Source organism: Pristiophorus japonicus, unplaced genomic scaffold (genome assembly GCF_044704955.1).
Source record: "Pristiophorus japonicus isolate sPriJap1 unplaced genomic scaffold, sPriJap1.hap1 HAP1_SCAFFOLD_118, whole genome shotgun sequence".
NCBI lineage: Eukaryota > Metazoa > Chordata > Chondrichthyes > Pristiophoridae > Pristiophorus > Pristiophorus japonicus.
This window is the reverse complement of record NW_027250842.1, coordinates 1,828,577-1,847,279: the sequence shown is the minus strand read 5'-3', so window position 1 is coordinate 1,847,279 and position 18,703 is coordinate 1,828,577. Positions and strand designations below refer to the sequence as shown.

General features: G+C 43.0%; 1 protein-coding gene across 1 annotated transcript in view; it reads left to right on the top strand.

Annotated features, from left to right (window-relative positions):
- Positions 1-370, top strand: part of LOC139242046 (sulfotransferase 1B1-like) — a 64,919-nt gene extending 64,549 nt beyond the window's left edge. Inside the window, exon 7 of the mRNA XM_070870179.1 lies at positions 258-370. Within this exon, the coding sequence (XP_070726280.1) occupies positions 258-370 (113 nt within the window). The remainder of the gene's footprint in view (positions 1-257) is intronic.
- Positions 371-18,703: the final 18,333 nt, after the last annotated feature.

Sequence of the window (18,703 nt, the reverse complement as noted above, 5' to 3'; positions counted from 1 at the left end):
TGAGGGGACATGACTAACAGCTCGAGGCCTGTCTCTCACAGGCCCGGGATGGAGCCTGGGCCTTTCCCTGAAGGAGTCCCTGAGAAGGGAGGTGCTTGCTCTGAGATCTGAGGGGACATGACTAACAGCTCGAGGCCTGTCTCTCACAGGCCCGGGATGGAGCCTGGGCCTTTCCCTGAAGGAGTCCCTGAGAAGGGAGGTGCTTGCTCTGAGACCTGAGGGGACATGACTAACAGCTCGAGGCCTGTCTCTCACAGGTGCGGTGGGCGACTGGAAGAACTACTTCACCGTGGCGCAGGATGAGGCCTTCGAGGACGATTACAAGCGGAGGATGAAGGGCTCCGACTTGCGATTCCGCACAGAGCTGTGACCCAAATAAGGAAATGTTGGATCATACATTCAGAGCATCGATGCAGCTTTATCATTGAACCAATCGGTGCAGCTTTATCATTGAACCAATCGGTGCAGCTTTATCATTGAACCAATCGGTGCAGCTTTATCATTGAACCAATCGGTGCAGCTTTATCATTGAACCAATCGGTGCAGCTTTATCATTGAACCAATCGGTGCAGCTTTATCATTGAACCAATCGGTGCAGCTTTATCATTGAACCAATCGGTGCAGCTTTATCATTGAACCAATCAGTGCAGCTTTATCATTGAACCAATCGGTGCAGCTTTATCATTGAACCAATCGGTGCAGCTTCAACATTGAACCAATCAGTGCAGCTTTATCATTGAACCAATCAGTGCAGCTTTATCATTGAACCAATCGGTGCAGCTTTATCATTGAACCAATCGGTGCAGCTTCAACATTGAACCAATCAGTGCAGCTTTATCATTGAACCAATCAGTGCAGCTTAATCATTGAACCAATCGGTGCAGCTTTATCATTGAACCAATCAGTGCAGCTTTATCATTGAACCAATCGGTGCAGCTTTATCATTGAACCAATTGGTGCAGCTTTATCATTGAACCAATCGGTGCAGCCTGATCATTGAACCAATCGGTGCAGCTTTATCATTGAACCAATCGGTGCAGCTTTATCATTGAACCAATCGGTGCAGCTTTATCATTGAACCAATCGGTGCAGCTTTATCATTGAACCAATCGGTGCAGCCTGATCATTGAACCAATCGGTGCAGCTTTATCATTGAACCAATCGGTGCAGCTTTATCATTGAACCAATCGGTGCAGCTTTATCATTGAACCAATCGGTGCAGCTTTATCATTGAACCAATCGGTGCAGCCTGATCATTGAACCAATCAGTGCAGCTTTATCATTGAACCAATCGGTGCAGCTTTATCATTGAACCAATCGGTGCAGCTTTATCATTGAACCAATCGGTGCAGCTTCAACATTGAACCAATTGGTGCAGCTTTATCATTGAACAAATCGGTGCAGCTTTATCATTGAACCAATCGGTGCAGCCTGATCATTGAACCAATCGGTGCAGCTTTATCATTGAACCAATTGGTGCAGCTTTATCATTGAACCAATCGGTGCAGCCTGATCATTGAACCAATCGGTGCAGCTTTATCATTGAACCAATTGGTGCAGCTTTATCATTGAACCAATCGGTGCAGCTTTATCATTGAACCAATTGGTGCAGCTTTATCATTGAACCAATCGGTGCAGCCTGATCATTGAACCAATCGGTGCAGCTTTATCATTGAACCAATCGGTGCAGCTTTATCATTGAACCAATCGGTGCAGCCTGATCATTGAACCAATCGGTGCAGCTTTATCATTGAACCAATCGGTGCAGCTTCAACATTGAACCAATCAGTGCACCTTTATCATTGCATCTTTGCTTCATTGCAACTTTTATCATTGTAGCATTGCATCATTACCGTTGCAATATTGTATCTTTGTAAAATTCCTCCGTTGCAGCATTGCATCTTCTTCATTGCAAAGTTGCATCTTAAATCATTGCAGCATTACATCACTCCATCATTGCAACATTGCAGTATTGCAGTGTTATCTTTACAACACTGCAGCGTTGTATCTTCAGCATTGCATCATCCCATCATTGAACCACAGCACCTTTGCATGATTCACTGTAACACCGTCGCATCATTGAACCACAGCACCATTGCATGATTCACTGTAACACCGTCCCATCATTGAACCACAGCACCATTGCATGATTCACTGTAACACCGTCCCATCATTGAACCACAGCACCATTGCATGATTCACTGTAACACCGTCCCATCATTGAACCACAGCACCATTGCATGATTCACTGTAACACCGTCGCATCATTGAACCAATGAATCATAGAAACAAATCGCACAGAATGAGACCATTCGGCCCATCGTGTCTGTCCTGTCTCTTTGAAAGAGCTCCCCAATTAGTCCCACTCCCCCCGGGAAATGTTTCCTTGACAAATATTTATCCAAATCCCTTCTGAAAGCTGCTACTGAATCTGCCTTCCACCGCCCTTGGGCAATGCGTTCCAGATCACAACAAGTGTCAAAAATCTCCTCGTCTCCCCCCGATGGTCTTAAACCTGTGTCCTCCGGTGCCCGACTCTCCCCCAATAGAGGAGTTTGTTGTTGGATTGTCGGTGAAAGATCAGAGCCTGTATCTCTGGGAATGCCTCAGTCCAACATTCATAATTCTCCGTTACCCGTCTCATTGTGTGCGGTGTTTGGCCAGCTCTGTGATTATTTCATCATCTACTCCTCAGGATTAATCGAGTTCAACAAGTGACAATGAATAAACATGGTCAGGAGATGCAGAACCACAATTTGTTTTGTATTTTCTCCAATCTCCTGCTCTCTCTCTCTCTGTATCTGTCTCTCTTTATGTACCTATGTGTCTCTCTCTCTCTCTCTGTATCTGTCTCTCTTTATGTACCTTTGTGTCTCTCTGTGTGTCTCTCTCTCTCTCTCTCTCTCTCTCTGTATCTGTCTCTCTTTATGTACCTATGTGTCTCTCTGTGTATTTCTCTCTCTATTTGTATCTGTCTCTCTTTATGTACCTATGTGTCTCTCTGTGTATCTCTCTCTCTCTGTATCTGTCTCTCTTTATGTACCTATGTGTCTCTCTGTGTATTTCTCTCTCTATTTGTATCTGTCTCTCTTTATGTACCTATGTGTCTCTCTGTGTGTCTCTCTCTCTCTCTCTCTCTCTGTATCTGTCTCTCTTTATGTACCTATGTGTCTCTCTGTGTATCTCTCTCTCTCTTTCTCTGTGTCTGTCTCTCTTTATGTACCTATGTGTCTCTCTGTGTATCTCTCTCTCTCTCTCGGTATCTGTCTCTCTTTATGTACCTATGTGTCTCTCTGTGTATCTCTCTCTCTCTCTCGGTATCTGTCTCTCTTTATGTACCTATGTGTCTCTCTGTGTATCTCTCTCTCTCTTTCTCTGTGTCTGTCTCTCTTTATGTACCGATGTGTCTCTCTGTGTCTCTCTCTCTCTGTATCTGTCTCTCTTTATGTACCTATGTGTCTCTCTGTGTCTCTCTCTCTCTCTGTATCTGTCTCTCTTTATGTACCTATGTGTCTCTCTGTGTCTCTCTCTCTCTCTCTGTCTATGTCTGTCTCTCTTTATGTACCTATGTGTCTCTCTGTGTCTCTATCTCTCTCTCTGTCTGTATCTGTCTCTCTTTATGTACCTATGTGTCTCTCTCTCTCTCTCTCTCTGTATCTGTCTCTCTTTATGTACCTATGTGTCTCTCTGTGTGTCTCTCTCTCTGTATCTGTCTCTCTTTATGTACCTATGTGTCTCTCTGTGTGTCTCTCTCTCTCTCTCGGTATCTGTCTCTCTTTATGTACCTATGTGTCTCTCTGTGTCTCTCTCTCTCTCTCTCTCTCTCTGTATCTGTCTCTCTTTATGTACCTATGTGTCTCTCTGTGTGTGTCTCTCTCTCTCTCTGTCTGTCTCTCTTTATGTACCTATGTGTCTCTCTGTGTCTCTCTCTCTCTGTCTGTGTCTGTCTCTCTTTATGTACCTATGTGTCTCTCTCTCTCTCTCTCTGTATCTGTCTCTCTTTATGTACCTATGTGTCTCTCTGTGTGTCTCTCTCTCTCTGTATCTGTCTCTCTTTATGTACCTATGTGTCTCTCTGTGTCTTTCTCTCTCTCTGTATCTGTCTCTCTTTATGTAGCTATGTGTCTCTCTGTGTCTCTCTCTCTCTCTGTCTGTGTCTGTCTCTCTTTATGTACCTATGTGTCTCTCTCTCTCTCTCTCTCTGTATCTGTCTCTCTTTATGTACCTATGTGTCTCTCTGTGTCTCTCTCTCCCTCTCTGTATCTGTCTCTCTTTATGTACCTATGTATCTCTCTCTCTCTCTCTGTATCTGTCTCTCTTTATGTACCTATGTATCTCTCTCTCTCTGTCTGTGTCTGTCTCTCTTTATGTACCTATGTGTCTCTCTGTGTGTCTCTCTCTCTCTCTCTGTCTGTGTCTGTCTCTCTTTATGTACCTATGTGTCTCTCTGTGTATCTCTCTCTCTCTCTGTATCTGTCTCTCTTTATGTACCTACGTGTCTCTCTGGTATCTCGTTCCCTCTCTCTCTCTGTATCTGTCTCTCTTCATGTACCTATGTGTCTCTCTGTGTATTTCTCTCTCTATTTGTATCTGTCTCTCTTTATGTACCTATGTGTCTCTCTGTGTATCTCTCTCTCTCTGTATCTGTCTCTCTTTATGTACCTATGTGTCTCTCTGTGTATTTCTCTCTCTATTTGTATCTGTCTCTCTTTATGTACCTATGTGTCTCTCTGTGTGTCTCTCTCTCTCTCTCTCTCTCTGTATCTGTCTCTCTTTATGTACCTATGTGTCTCTCTGTGTATCTCTCTCTCTCTTTCTCTGTGTCTGTCTCTCTTTATGTACCTATGTGTCTCTCTGTGTATCTCTCTCTCTCTCTCGGTATCTGTCTCTCTTTATGTACCTATGTGTCTCTCTGTGTATCTCTCTCTCTCTCTCGGTATCTGTCTCTCTTTATGTACCTATGTGTCTCTCTGTGTATCTCTCTCTCTCTGTATCTGTCTCTCTTTATGTACCTATGTGCCTCTCTGTGTCTCTCTCTCTCTCTCTCTGTATCTGTCTCTCTTTATGTACCTATGTATCTCTCTCTCTCTCTCTGTATCTGTCTCTCTTTATGTACCTATGTGTCTCTCTGTGTATCTCTCTCTCTCTGTATCTGTCTCTCTTTATGTACCTATGTGCCTCTCTGTGTCTCTCTCTCTCTCTCTCTGTATCTGTCTCTCTTTATGTACCTATGTATCTCTCTCTCTCTCTCTGTATCTGTCTCTCTTTATGTACCTATGTGTCTCTCTGTGTATCTCTCTCTCTCTCTCTCTGTATCTGTCTCTCTTTATGTACCTATGTGTCTCTCTGTGTGTGTCTCTCTCTCTCTGTATCTGTCTCTCTTTATGTACCTATGTGTCTCTCTGTGTATCTCTCTCTCTCTGTATCTGTCTCTCTTTATGTACTTATGTGTCTCACTGTGTATCTCTCTCTCTCTCTGTCTGTCTCTCTTTATGTACCTATGTGTCTCTCTGTGTATCTCTCTCTCTCTCTCTGTATCTGTCTCTCTTTATGTACCTATGTGTCTCTCTGTGTATCTCTCTCTCTCTCTCGGTATCTGTCTCTCTTTATGTACCTATGTGTCTCTCTGTGTATCTCTCTCTCTCTCTCGTTATCTGTCTCTCTTTATGTACCTATGTGTCTCTCTGTGTATCTCTCTCTCTCTCTCGGTATCTGTCTCTCTTTATGTACCTATGTGTCTCTCTGTGTATCTCTCTCTCTCTCTGTATCTGTCTCTCTTTATGTACCTATGTGTCTCTCTGTGTATCTCTCTCTCTCTCTCTCTCTCTGTATCTGTCTCTCTTTATGTACCTATGTGTCTCTCGGTGTCTCTCTCTCTCTCTCGGTATCTGTCTCTCTTTATGTACCTATGTGTCTCTCTGTGTATCTCTCTCTCTCTGTCTGTCTCTCTTTATGTACCTATGTGTCTCTCTGTGTATCTCTCTCTCTCTCTCTGTATCTGTCTCTCTTTATGTACCTATGTGTCTCTCTGTGTCTCTCTCTGTCTCTGTATCTGTCTCTCTTTATGTACCTATGTGTCTCTCTGTGTCTCTCTCTCTCTCTGTATCTGTCTCTCTTTATGTACCTATGTGTCTCTCTGTGTCTCTCTCTCTCTCTGTATCTGTCTCTCTTTATGTACCTATGTGTCTCTCTGTGTCTCTCTCTCTCTCTCTCTGTCTGTGTCTGTCTCTCTTTATGTACCTATGTGTCTCTCTGTGTCTCTATCTCTCTCTCTCTCTGTATCTGTCTCTCTTTATGTACCTATGTGTCTCTCTGTGTATCTCTCTCTCTCTCTCTCTCTCTCTCTGTATCTGTCTCTCTTTATGTACCTATGTGTCTCTCTGTGTATCTCTCTCTCTCTGTATCTGTCTCTCTTTATGTACCTATGTGTCTCTCTGTGTATCTCTCTCTGTGTCTGTCTCTCTTTATGTACCTATGTGTCTCTCTGTGTATCTCTCTCTCTCTCTCTGTATCTGTCTCTCTTTATGTACCTATGTGTCTCTCTGTGTATCTCTCTCTCTCTCTCTGTATCTGTCTCTCTTTATGTACCTCTGTGTCTCTCTGTGTATCTCTCTCTCTCTCTCTGTATCTGTCTCTCTTTATGTACCTATGTGTCTCTCTGTGTCTCTCTCTCTCTCTGTATCTGTCTCTCTTTATGTACCTATGTGTCTCTCTGTGTATCTCTCTCTCTCTCTCTCTCGGTATTTGTCTCTCTTTATGTACCTATGTGTCTCTCTGTGTATCTCTCTCTCTCTCTCGGTATCTGTCTCTCTTTATGTACCTATGTGTCTCTCTGTGTATCTCTCTCTCTCTCTCTCTCTGTGTCTGTCTCTCTTTATGTACCTATGTGTCTCTCTGTGTATCTCTCTCTCTCTCTCGGTATCTGTCTCTCTTTATGTACCTATGTGTCTCTCTGTGTATCTCTCTCTCTCTCTCGGTATCTGTCTCTATTAATGTACCTATGTGTCTCTCTGTGTATCTCTCTCTCTCTGTGTCTGTCTCTCTTTATGTACCTATGTGTCTCTCTGTGTCTCTCTCTCTCTCTCGCTCTGTCTGTGTCTGTCTCTCTTTATGTACCTATGTGTCTCTATCTCTCTCTCTCTCTCTGTATCTGTCTCTCTTTATGTACCTATGTGTCTCTCTGTGTATCTCTCTCTCTCTCTCTCTCTCTGTATCTGTCTCTCTTTATGTACCTATGTGTCTCTCTGTGTATCTCTCTCTCCCTGTATCTGTCTCTCTTTATGTACCTATGTGTCTCTCTGTGTATCTCTCACTCTCTCTGTCTGTCTCTCTTTATGTACCTATGTGTCTCTCTGTGTATCTCTCTCTCTCTCTCTGTATCTGTCTCTCTTTATGTACGTATGTGTCTCTCTGTGTATCTCTCTCCCTCTCTCTCTCTGTATCTGTCTCTCTTTATGTACCTATGTGTCTCTCTGTGTCTCTATCTCTCTCTGTATCTGTCTCTCTTTATGTACCTATGTGCCTCTCTGTGTATCTCTCCCTCTCTGTATCTGTCTCTCTTTATGTACCTATGTGCCTCTCTGTGTCTCTCTCTCTCTCTCTCTGTATCTGTCTCTCTTTATGTACCTATGTGTCTCTCTGTGTATCTCTCTCCCTCTCTCTCTCTGTATCTGTCTCTCTTTATGTACCTATGTGTCTCTCTGTGTATCTCTCTCTCTCTGTATCTGTCTCTCTTTATGTACCTATGTGCCTCTCTGTGTCTCTCTCTCTCTCTCTCTGTATCTGTCTCTCTTTATGTACCTATGTATCTCTCTCTCTCTGTATCTGTCTCTCTTTATGTACATATGTGTCTCTCTGTGTATCTCTCTCTCTCTCTCTCTGTATCTGTCTCTCTTTATGTACCTATGTGTCTCTCTGTGTGTGTCTCTCTCTCTCTGTATCTGTCTCTCTTTATGTACCTATGTGTCTCTCTGTGTATCTCTCTCTCTCTGTATCTGTCTCTCTTTATGTACCGATGTGTCTCTCTGTGTATCTCTCTCTCTCTGTGTCTGTCTCTCTTTATGTACCTATGTGTCTCTCTGTGTATCTCTCTCTCTCTCTCTGTATCTGTCTCTCTTTATGTACCTATGTGTCTCTCTGTGTATCTCTCTCTCTCTCTCGGTATCTGTCTCTCTTTATGTACCTATGTGTCTCTCTGTGTATCTCTCTCTCTCTCTCTGTATCTGTCTCTCTTTATATACCTATGTGTCTCTCTGTGTATCTCTCTCTCTCTGTGTCTGTCTCTCTTTATGTACCTATGTGTCTCTCTGTGTATCTCTCTCTCTCTCTCTCTCTGTATCTGTCTCTCTTTATGTACCTATGTGTTTCTCTGTGTCTCTCTCTCTCTCTCGGTATCTGTCTCTCTTTATGTACCTATGTGTCTCTCTGTGTATCTCTCTCTCTCTGTATCTGTCTCTCTTTATGTACCTATGTGTCTCTCTGTGTATCTCTCTCTCTCTCTCTCTCTCTCTCTGTATCTGTCTCTCTTTATGTACCTATGTGTCTCTCTGTGTCTCTCTCTCTCTCTCGGTATCTGTCTCTCTTATGTACCTATGTGTCTCTCTGTGTATCTCTCTCTCTCTCTGTCTGTCTCTCTTTATGTACCTATGTGTCTCTCTGTGTATCTCTCTCTCTCTCCCTGTATCTGTCTCTCTTTATGTACCTATGTGTCTCTCTGTGTCTCTCTCTCTCTCTGTATCTGTCTCTCTTTATGGACCGATGTGTCTCTCTGTGTCTCTCTCTCTCTCTGTATCTGTCTCTCTTTATGTACCTATGTGTCTCTCTGTGTCTCTCTCTCTCTCTGTATCTGTCTCTCTTTATGTACCTATGTGTCTCTCCCTCTCTCTCTCTGTCTGTCTCTCTTTATGTACCTATGTGTCTCTCTGTGTCTCTATCTCTCTCTCTCTCTGTATCTGTCTCTCTTTATGTACCTATGTGTCTCTCTGTGTCTCTCTCTCTCTCTCTGTATCTGTCTCTCTTTATGTACCTATGTGTCTCTCTGTGTCTCTCTCTCTCTCTGTATCTGTCTCTCTTTATGTACCTATATGTCTCTCCCTCTCTCTCTCTGTATCTGTCTCTCTTTATGTACCTATGTGTCTCTCTGTGTATCTCTCTCTCCCTGTATCTGTCTCTCTTTATGTACCTATGTGTCTCTCTGTGTAACTCTCTCTCTCTCTGTCTGTCTCTCTTTATGTACCTATGTGTCTCTCTGTGTATCTCTCTCTCTCTCTCTGTATCTGTCTCTCTTTATGTACGTATGTGTCTCTCTGTGTATCTCTCTCCCTCTCTCTCTCTGTATCTGTCTCTCTTTATGTACCTATGTGTCTCTCTGTGTCTCTATCTCTCTCTCTGTATCTGTCTCTCTTTATGTACCTATGTGCCTCTCTGTGTATCTCTCCCTCTCTGTATCTGTCTCTCTTTATGTACCTATGTGCCTCTCTGTGTCTCTCTCTCTCTCTCTCTGTATCTGTCTCTCTTTATGTACCTATGTGTCTCTCTGTGTATCTCTCTCTCTCTGTATCTGTCTCTCTTTGTGTACCTATGTGCCTCTCTGTGTCTCTCTCTCTCTCTCTCTCTCTCTGTATCTGTCTCTCTTTATGTACCTATGTATCTCTCTCTCTCTGTATCTGTCTCTCTTTATGTACATATGTGTCTCTCTGTGTATCTCTCTCTCTCTCTGTCTGTCTCTCTTTATGTACCTATGTGTCTCTCTGTGTATCTCTCTCTCTCTCTCTGTATCTGTCTCTCTTTATGTACGCATGTGTCTCTCTGTGTATCTCTCTCCCTCTCTCTCTCTGTATCTGTCTCTCTTTATGTACCTATGTGTCTCTCTGTGTCTCTATCTCTCGCTCTGTATCTGTCTCTCTTTATGTACCTATGTGCCTCTCTGTGTATCTCTCCCTCTCTGTATCTGTCTCTCTTTATGTACCTATGTGCCTCTCTGTGTATCTCTCTCTCTCTGTATCTGTCTCTCTTTATGTACCTATGTGTCTCTCTGTGTCTCTCTCTCTCTCTGTATCTGTCTCTCTTTATGTACCTATCTCTCTCTCTCTCTCTCTCTCTGTATCTGTCTCTCTTTATGTACCTATGTGTCTCTCTGTGTATCTCTCTCTCCCTGTATCTGTCTCTCTTTATGTACCTATGTGTCTCTCTGTGTATCTCTCTCTCTCTCTGTCTGTCTCTCTTTATGTACCTATGTGTCTCTCTGTGTATCTCTCTCTCTCTCTCTGTATCTGTCTCTCGTTATGTAAGTATGTGTCTCTCTGTGTATCTCTCTCCCTCTCTCTCTCTGTATCTGTCTCTCTTTATGTACCTATGTGTCTCTCTGTGTCTCTATCTCTCTCTCTGTATCTGTCTCTCTTTATGTACCTATGTGCCTCTCTGTGTATCTCTCCCTCTCTGTATCTGTCTCTCTTTATGTACCTATGTGCCTCTCTGTGTCTCTCTCTCTCTCTCTCTGTATCTGTCTCTCTTTATGTACCTATGTGTCTCTCTGTGTATCTCTCTCTCTCTGTATCTGTCTCTCTTTATGTACCTATGTGCCTCTCTGTGTCTCTCTCTCTCTCTCTCTCTGTATCTGTCTCTCTTTATGTACCGATGTATCTCTCTCTCTCTGTATCTGTCTCTCTTTATGTACATATGTGTCTCTCTGTGTATCTCTCTCTCTCTCTCTCTGTATCTGTCTCTCTTTATGTACCTATGTGTCTCTCTGTGTGTGTCTCTCTCTCTCTGTATCTGTCTCTCTTTATGTACCTATGTGTCTCTCTGTGTATCTCTCTCTCTCTGTATCTGTCTCTCTTTATGTACCTATGTGTCTCTCTGTGTATCTCTCTCTCTCTGTGTCTGTCTCTCTTTATGTACCTATGTGTCTCTCTGTGTATCTCTCTCTCTCTCTCTGTATCTGTCTCTCTTTATGTACCTATGTGTCTCTCTGTGTATCTCTCTCTCTCTCTCGGTATCTGTCTCTCTTTATGTACCTATGTGTCTCTCTGTGTATCTCTCTCTCTCTCTCTGTATCTGTCACTCTTTATATACCTATGTGTCTCTCTGTGTATCTCTCTCTCTCTGTGTCTGTCTCTCTTTATGTACCTATGTGTCTCTCTGTGTATCTCTCTCTCTCTCTCTCTCTCTCTGTATCTGTCTCTCTTTATGTACCTATGTGTTTCTCTGTGTCTCTCTCTCTCTCTCGGTATCTGTCTCTCTTTATGTACCTATGTGTCTCTCTGTGTATCTCTCTCTCTCTGTATCTGTCTCTCTTTATGCACCTATGTGTCCCTCTGTGTATCTCTCTCTCTCTCTCTCTCTCTGTATCTGTCTCTCTTTATGTACCTATGTGTCTCTCTGTGTCTCTCTCTCTCTCTCGGTATCTGTCTCTCTTTATGTACCTATGTGTCTCTCTGTGTATCTCTCTCTCTCTCTGTCTGTCTCTCTTTATGTACCTATGTGTCTCTCTGTGTATCTCTCTCTCTCTCTCTGTATCTGTCTCTCTTTATGTACCTATGTGTCTCTCTGTGTGTCTCTCTCTCTCTGTATCTGTCTCTCTTTATGGACCGATGTGTCTCTCTGTGTCTCTCTCTCTCTCTGTATCTGTCTCTCTTTATGTACCTATGTGTCTCTCTGTGTCTCTCTCTCTCTCTGTATCTGTCTCTCTTTATGTACCTATGTGTCTCTCCCTCTCTCTCTCTGTCTGTCTCTCTTTATGTACCTATGTGTCTCTCTGTGTCTCTATCTCTCTCTCTCTGTATCTGTCTCTCTTTATGTACCTATGTATCTCTCTCTCTCTCTCTGTATCTGTCTCTCTTTATGTACCTATGTGTCTCTGTGTCTCTCTCTCTCTCTGTATCTGTCTCTCTTTATGTACCTATGTGTCTCTCTGTGTCTCTCTCTCTCTCTCTTTCTGTCTGTGTCTGTCTCTCTTTATGTACCTATGTGTCTCTCTGTGTCTCTATCTCACTCTCTCTCTGTATCTGTCTCTCTTTATGTACCTATGTGTCTCTCTGTGTATCTCTCTCCCTCTCTCTCTCTGTATCTGTCTCTCTTTATGTACCTATGTGTCTCTCTGTGTCTCTATCTCTCTCTCTGTATCTGTCTCTCTTTATGTACCTATGTGCCTCTCTGTGTATCTCTCCCTCTCTGTATCTGTCTCTCTTTATGTACCTATGTGCCTCTCTGTGTCTCTCTCTCTCTCTCTGTATCTGTCTCTCTTTATGTACCTATGTGTCTCTCTGTGTATCTCTCTCTCTCTGTATCTGTCTCTCTTTATGTACCTATGTGCCTCTCTGTGTCTCTCTCTCTCTCTCTCTGTATCTGTCTCTCTTTATGTACCTATGTATCTCTCTCTCTCTGTATCTGTCTCTCTTTATGTACATATGTGTCTCTCTGTGTATCTCTCTCTCTCTCTCTCTGTATCTGTCTCTCTTTATGTACCTATGTGTCTCTCTGTGTGTCTCTCTCTCTCTCTGTATCTGTCTCTCTTTATGTACCTATGTGTCTCTCCGTGTATCTCTCTCTCTCTGTATCTGTCTCTCTTTATGTACCTATGTGTCTCTCTGTGTATCTCTCTCTCTCTCTCTCTGTATCTGTCTCTCTTTATGTACCTATGTGTCTCTCTGTGTATCCCTCTCTCTCTCTCGATATCTGTCTCTCTTTATGTACCTATGTGTCTCTCTGTGTATCTCTCTCTCTCTCTCTGTATCTGTCTCTCTTTATGTACCTATGTGTCTCTCTGTGTATCTCTCTCTCTCTGTGTCTGTCTCTCTTTATGTACCTATGTGTTTCTCTGTGTCTCTCTCTCTCTCTCTCTGTATCTGTCTCTCTTTATGTACCTATGTGTCTCTCTGTGTCTCTCTCTCTCTCTGTATCTGTCTCTCTTTATGTACCTATGTGTCTCTCTGTGTCTCTCTCTCTCTCTGTATCTGTCTCTCTTTATGTACCTATGTGTCTCTCTGTGTGTCTCTCTCTCTCTGTATCTGTCTCTCTTTATGTACCTATGTGTCTCTCCCTCTCTCTCTCTGTCTGTGTCTGTCTCTCTTTATGTACCTATGTGTCTCTCTGTGTATCTCTCTCTCTCTGTGTCTGTCTCTCTTTATGTACCTATGTGTCTCTCTGTGTATCTCTCTCTCTCTGTGTCTGTCTCTCTTTATGTACCTATGTGTCTCTCTGTGTATCTCTCTCTCTCTCTCTCTCTCTGTATCTGTCTCTCTTTATGTACCTATGTGTCTCTCTGTGTATCTCTCTCTCTCTCTCTGTATCTGTCTCTCTTTATGTACCTATGTGTCTCTCTGTGTCTCTCTCTCTCTCTGTATCTGTCTCTCTTTATGTACCTATGTGTCTCTCTGTGTCTCTCTCTCTCTCTGTATCTGTCTCTCTTTATGTACCTATGTGTCTCTCCCTCTCTCTCTCTGTCTGTGTCTGTCTCTCTTTATGTACCTATGTGTCTCTCTGTGTCTCTATCTCTCTCTCTCTCTGTATCTGTCTCTCTTTATGTACCTATGTGTCTCTCTGTGTATCTCTCTCTCTCTCTCTCTCTCTGTATCTGTCTCTCTTTATGTACCTATGTGTCTCTCTGTGTATCTCTCTCTCTCTGTATCTGTCTCTCTTTATGTACCTATGTGTCTCTCTGTGTATCTCTCTCTCTGTGTCTGTCTCTCTTTATGTACCTATGTGTCTCTCTGTGTATCTCTCTCTCTCTCTCTGTATCTGTCTCTCTTTATGTACCTATGTGTCTCTCTGTGTATCTCTCTCTCTCTCTCTGTATCTGTCTCTCTTTATGTACCTATGTGTCTCTCTGTGTATCTCTCTCTCTCTCTCTCTCTGTATCTGTCTCTCTTTATGTGCCTATGTGTCTCTCTGTGTGTCTCTCTCTCTCTGTATCTGTCTCTCTTTATGTACCTCTATGTCTCTCTGTGTATCTCTCTCTCTCTCTCGGTATCTGTCTCTCTTTATGTACCTATGTGTCTCTCTGTGTATCTCTCTCTCTCTCTCGGTATCTGACCCTCTTTATGTACCTATGTGTCTCTCTGTTTATCTCTCTCTCTCTGTGTCTGTCTCTCTTTATGTACCTATGTGTCTCTCTGTGTATCTCTCTCTCTCTCTCTCTGTGTCTGTCTCTCTTTATGTACCTATGTGTCTCTCTGTGTATCTCTCTCTCTCTCTCGGTATCTGTCTCTCTTTATGTACCTTTGTGTCTCTCTGTGTATCTCTCTCTCTCTCTCGGTATCTGTCTCTCTTTATGTACCTATGTGTCTCTCTGTGTATTTCTCTCTCTCTGTGTCTGTCTCTCTTTATGTACCTACGTGTCTCTCTGTGTATCTCTCTCTCTCTCTCTCTCTCTGTATCTGTCTCTCTTTATGTACCTATGTGTCTCTCTGTGTCTCTCTCTCTCTCTGTATCTGTCTCTCTTTATGTACCTATGTGTCTCTGTGTCTCTCTCTCTCTCTGTATCTGTCTCTCTTTATGTACCTATGTGTCTCTCTGTGTCTCTCTCTCTCTCTCTCTGTCTGTGTCTGTCTCTTTTTACGTACCTATGTGTCTCTCTGTGTCTCTCTCTCTCTCTCTCTGTCTGTGTCTGTATCTCTTTATGTACCTATGTGTCTCTCTGTGTCTCTATCTCTCTCTCTCTGTATCTGTCTCTCTTTATGTACCTATGTGTCTCTCTGTGTATCTCTCTCTCTCTCTCTCTCTCTGTATCTGTCTCTCTTTATGTACCTATGTGTCTCTCTGTGTCTCTCTCTCTCTCTGTATCTGTCTCTCTTTATGTACCTATGTGTCTCTGTGTCTCTCTCTCTCTCTGTATCTGTCTCTCTTTATGTACCTATGTGTCTCTCCGTGTCTCTCTCTCTCTCTCTCTCTGTCTGTGTCTGTCTCTCTTTATGTACCTATGTGTCTCTCTGTGTCTCTCTCTCTCTCTCTCTGTCTGTGTCTGTCTCTCTTTATGTACCTATGTGTCTCTCTGTGTCTCTATCTCTCTCTCTCTCTGTATCTGTCTCTCTTTATGTACCTATGTGTCTCTCTGTGTATCTCTCTCTCTCTCTCTCTCTGTATCTGTCTCTCTTTATGTACCTATGTGTCTCTCTGTGTATCTCTCTCTCCCTGTATCTGTCTCTCTTTATGTACCTATGTGTCTCTCTGTGTATCTCTCTCTCTCTCTGTCTGTCTCTCTTTATGTACCTATGTGTCTCTCTGTGTATCTCTCTCTCTCTCTCTGTATCTGTCTCTCTTTATGTACCTATGTGTCTCTCTGTGTATCTCTCTCTCTCTGTATCTGTCTCTCTTTATGTACCTATGTGCCTCTCTGTGTCTCTCTCTCTCTCTCTCTCTGTATCTGTCTCTCTTTATGTACCTATGTATCTCTCTCTCTCTGTATCTGTCTCTCTTTATGTACATATGTGTCTCTCTGTGTATCTCTCTCTCTCTCTCTCTGTATCTGTCTCTCTTTATGTACCTATGTGTCTCTCTGTGTGTCTCTCTCTCTCTCTGTATCTGTCTCTCTTTATGTACCTATGTGTCTCTCTGTGTATCTCTCTCTCTCTGTATCTGTCTCTCTTTATGTACCTATGTGTCTCTCTGTGTATCTCTCTCTCTCTGTGTCTGTCTCTCTTTATGTACCTATGTGTCTCTCTGTGTATCTCTCTCTCTCTCTCTGTATCTGTCTCTCTTTATGTACCTATGTGTCTCTCTGTGTATCTCTCTCTCTCTCTCTCTCGGTATCTGTCTCTCTTTATGTACCTATGTGTCTCTCTGTGTATCTCTCTCTCTCTCTCTGTATCTGTCTCTCTTTATATACCTATGTGTCTCTCTGTGTATCTCTCTCTCTCTGTGTCTGTCTCTCTTTATGTACCTCTGTGTCTCTCTGTGCATCTCTCTCTCTCTCTCTCTCTCTGTATCTGTCTCTCTTTATGTACCTATGTGTTTCTCTGTGTCTCTCTCTCTCTCTCGGTATCTGTCTCTCTTTATGTACCTATGTGTCTCTCTGTGTATCTCTCTGTATCTGTCTCTCTTTATGTACCTATGTGTCTCTCTGTGTATCTCTCTCTCTCTCTCTCTCTGTATCTGTCTCTCTTTATGTACCTATGTGTCTCTCTGTGTCTCTCTCTCTCTCTCGGTATCTGTCTCTCTTTATGTACCTATGTGTCTCTCTGTGTATCTCTCTCTCTCTCTCTCTGTCTGTCTCTCTTTATGTACCTATGTGTCTCTCTGTGTATCTCTCTCTCTCTCTGTATCAGTCTCTCTTTATGTACCTATGTGTCTCTCTGTGTCTCTCTCTCTCTCTGTATCTGTCTCTCTTTATGTACCTATGTGTCTCTCTGTGTCTCTCTCTCTCTCTGTATCTGTCTCTCTTTATGTACCTATGTGTCTCTCCCTCTCTCTCTCTGTCTGTCTCTCTTTATGTACCTATGTGTCTCTCTGTGTCTCTATCTCTCTCTCTCTCTGTATCTGTCTCTCTTTATGTACCTATGTATCTCTCTCTCTCTCTCTGTATCTGTCTCTCTTTATGTACCTATGTGTCTCTGTGTGTCTCTCTCTCTCTGTATCTGTCTCTCTTTATGTACCTATGTGTCTCTCTGTGTCTCTCTCTCTCTCTCTCTGTCTGTGTCTGTCTCTCTTTATGTACCTATGTGTCTCTCTGTGTCTCTCTCTCTCTCTTTCTGTCTGTGTCTGTCTCTCTTTATGTACCTATGTGTCTCTCTGTGTCTCTATCTCTCTCTCTCTCTGTATCTGTCTCTCTTTATGAACCTATGTGTCTCTCTGTGTATCTCTCTCTCTCTCTCTCTCTCTGTATCTGTCTCTCTTTATGTACCTATGTGTCTCTCTGTGTCTCTCTGTGTATCTCTCTCTCTCTGTGTCTGTCTCTCTTTATGTACCTATGTGTCTCTCTGTGTATCTCTCTCTCTCTCTCTGTATCTGTCTCTCTTTATGTACCTATGTGTCTCTCTGTGTATCTCTCTTCCTCTCTCTCTCTGTATCTGTCTCTCTTTATGTACCTATGTGTCTCTCTGTGTCTCTATCTCTCTGTATCTGTCTCTCTTTATGTACCTATGTGCCTCTCTGTGTATCTCTCCCTCTCTGTATCTGTCTCTCTTTATGTACCTATGTGCCTCTCTGTGTCTCTCTCTCTCTCTCTCTGTATCTGTCTCTCTTTATGTACCTATGTGTCTCTCCCTCTCTCTCTCTGTCTGTGTCTGTCTCTCTTTATGTACCTATGTGTCTCTCTGTGTATCTCTCTCTCTCTGTGTCTGTCTCTCTTTATGTACCTATGTGTCTCTCTCTCTCTGTATCTGTCTCTCTTTATGTACATATGTGTCTCTCTGTGTATCTCTCTCTCTCTCTCTCTGTATCTGTCTCTCTTTATGTACCTATGTGTCTCTTTGTGTGTGTCTCTCTCTCTCTGTATCTGTCTCTCTTTATGTACCTATGTGTCTCTCTGTGTCTCTCTCTCTCTCTCTCTCTGTCTGTGTCTGTCTCTCTTTATGTACCTATGTGTCTCTCTGTGTCTCTCTCTCTCTCTCTCTGTCTGTGTCTGTCTCTCTTTATGTACCTATGTGTCTCTCTGTGTCTCTATCTCTCTCTCTCTCTGTATCTGTCTCTCTTTATGTACCTATGTGTCTCTCTGTGTATCTCTCTCTCTCTCTCTCTCTCTGTATCTGTCTCTCTTTATGTACCTATGTGTCTCTCTGTGTCTCTGTCTCTCTCTGTATCTGTCTCTCTTTATGTACCTATGTGTCTCTGTGTCTCTCTCTCTCTCTGTATCTGTCTCTCTTTATGTACCTATGTGTCTCTCTGTGTCTCTCTCTCTCTCTCTCTCTGTCTGTGTCTGTCTCTCTTTATGTACCTATGTGTCTCTCTGTGTCTCTATCTCTCTCTCTCTGTCTGTGTCTGTCTCTCTTTATGTACCTATGTGTCTCTCTGTGTCTCTATCTCTCTCTCTCTCTGTATCTGTCTCTCTTTATGTACCTATGTGTCTCTCTGTGTATCTCTCTCTCTCTCTCTCTCTGTATCTGTCTCTCTTTATGTACCTATGTGTCTCTCTGTGTATCTCTTTCTCCCTGTATCTGTCTCTCTGTATGTACCTATGTGTCTCTCTCTCTCTCTCTGTCTGTCTCTCTTTATGTACCTATGTGTCTCTCTGTGTATCTCTCTCTCTCTCTCTGTATCTGTCTCTCTTTATGTAGCTATGTGTCTCTCTGTGTATCTCTCTCCCTCTCTCTCTCTGTATCTGTCTCTCCTTATGTACCTATGTGTCTCTCTGTGTCTCTATCTCTCTCTCTGTATCTGTCTCTCTTTATGTACCTATGTGCCTCTCTGTGTATCTCTCCCTCTCTGTATTTGTCTCTCTTTATGTACCTATGTGCCTCTCTGTGTCTCTCTCTCTCTCTCTCTGTATCTGTCTCTCTTTATGTACCTATGTGTCTCTCTGTGTATCTCTCTCTCTCTGTATCTGTCTCTCTTTATGTACCTATGTGCCTCTCTGTGTCTCTCTCTCTCTCTCTGTCTGTCTCTCTTTATGTACCTATGTGTCTCTCTGTGTATCTCTCTCTCTCTCTGTCTGTCTCTCTTTATGTACCTATGTGTCTCTCTGTGTATCTCTCTCTCTCTCTCTCTGTATCTGTCTCTCTTTATGTACCTATGTGTCTCTCTGTGTATCTCTCTCCCTCTCTCTCTCTGT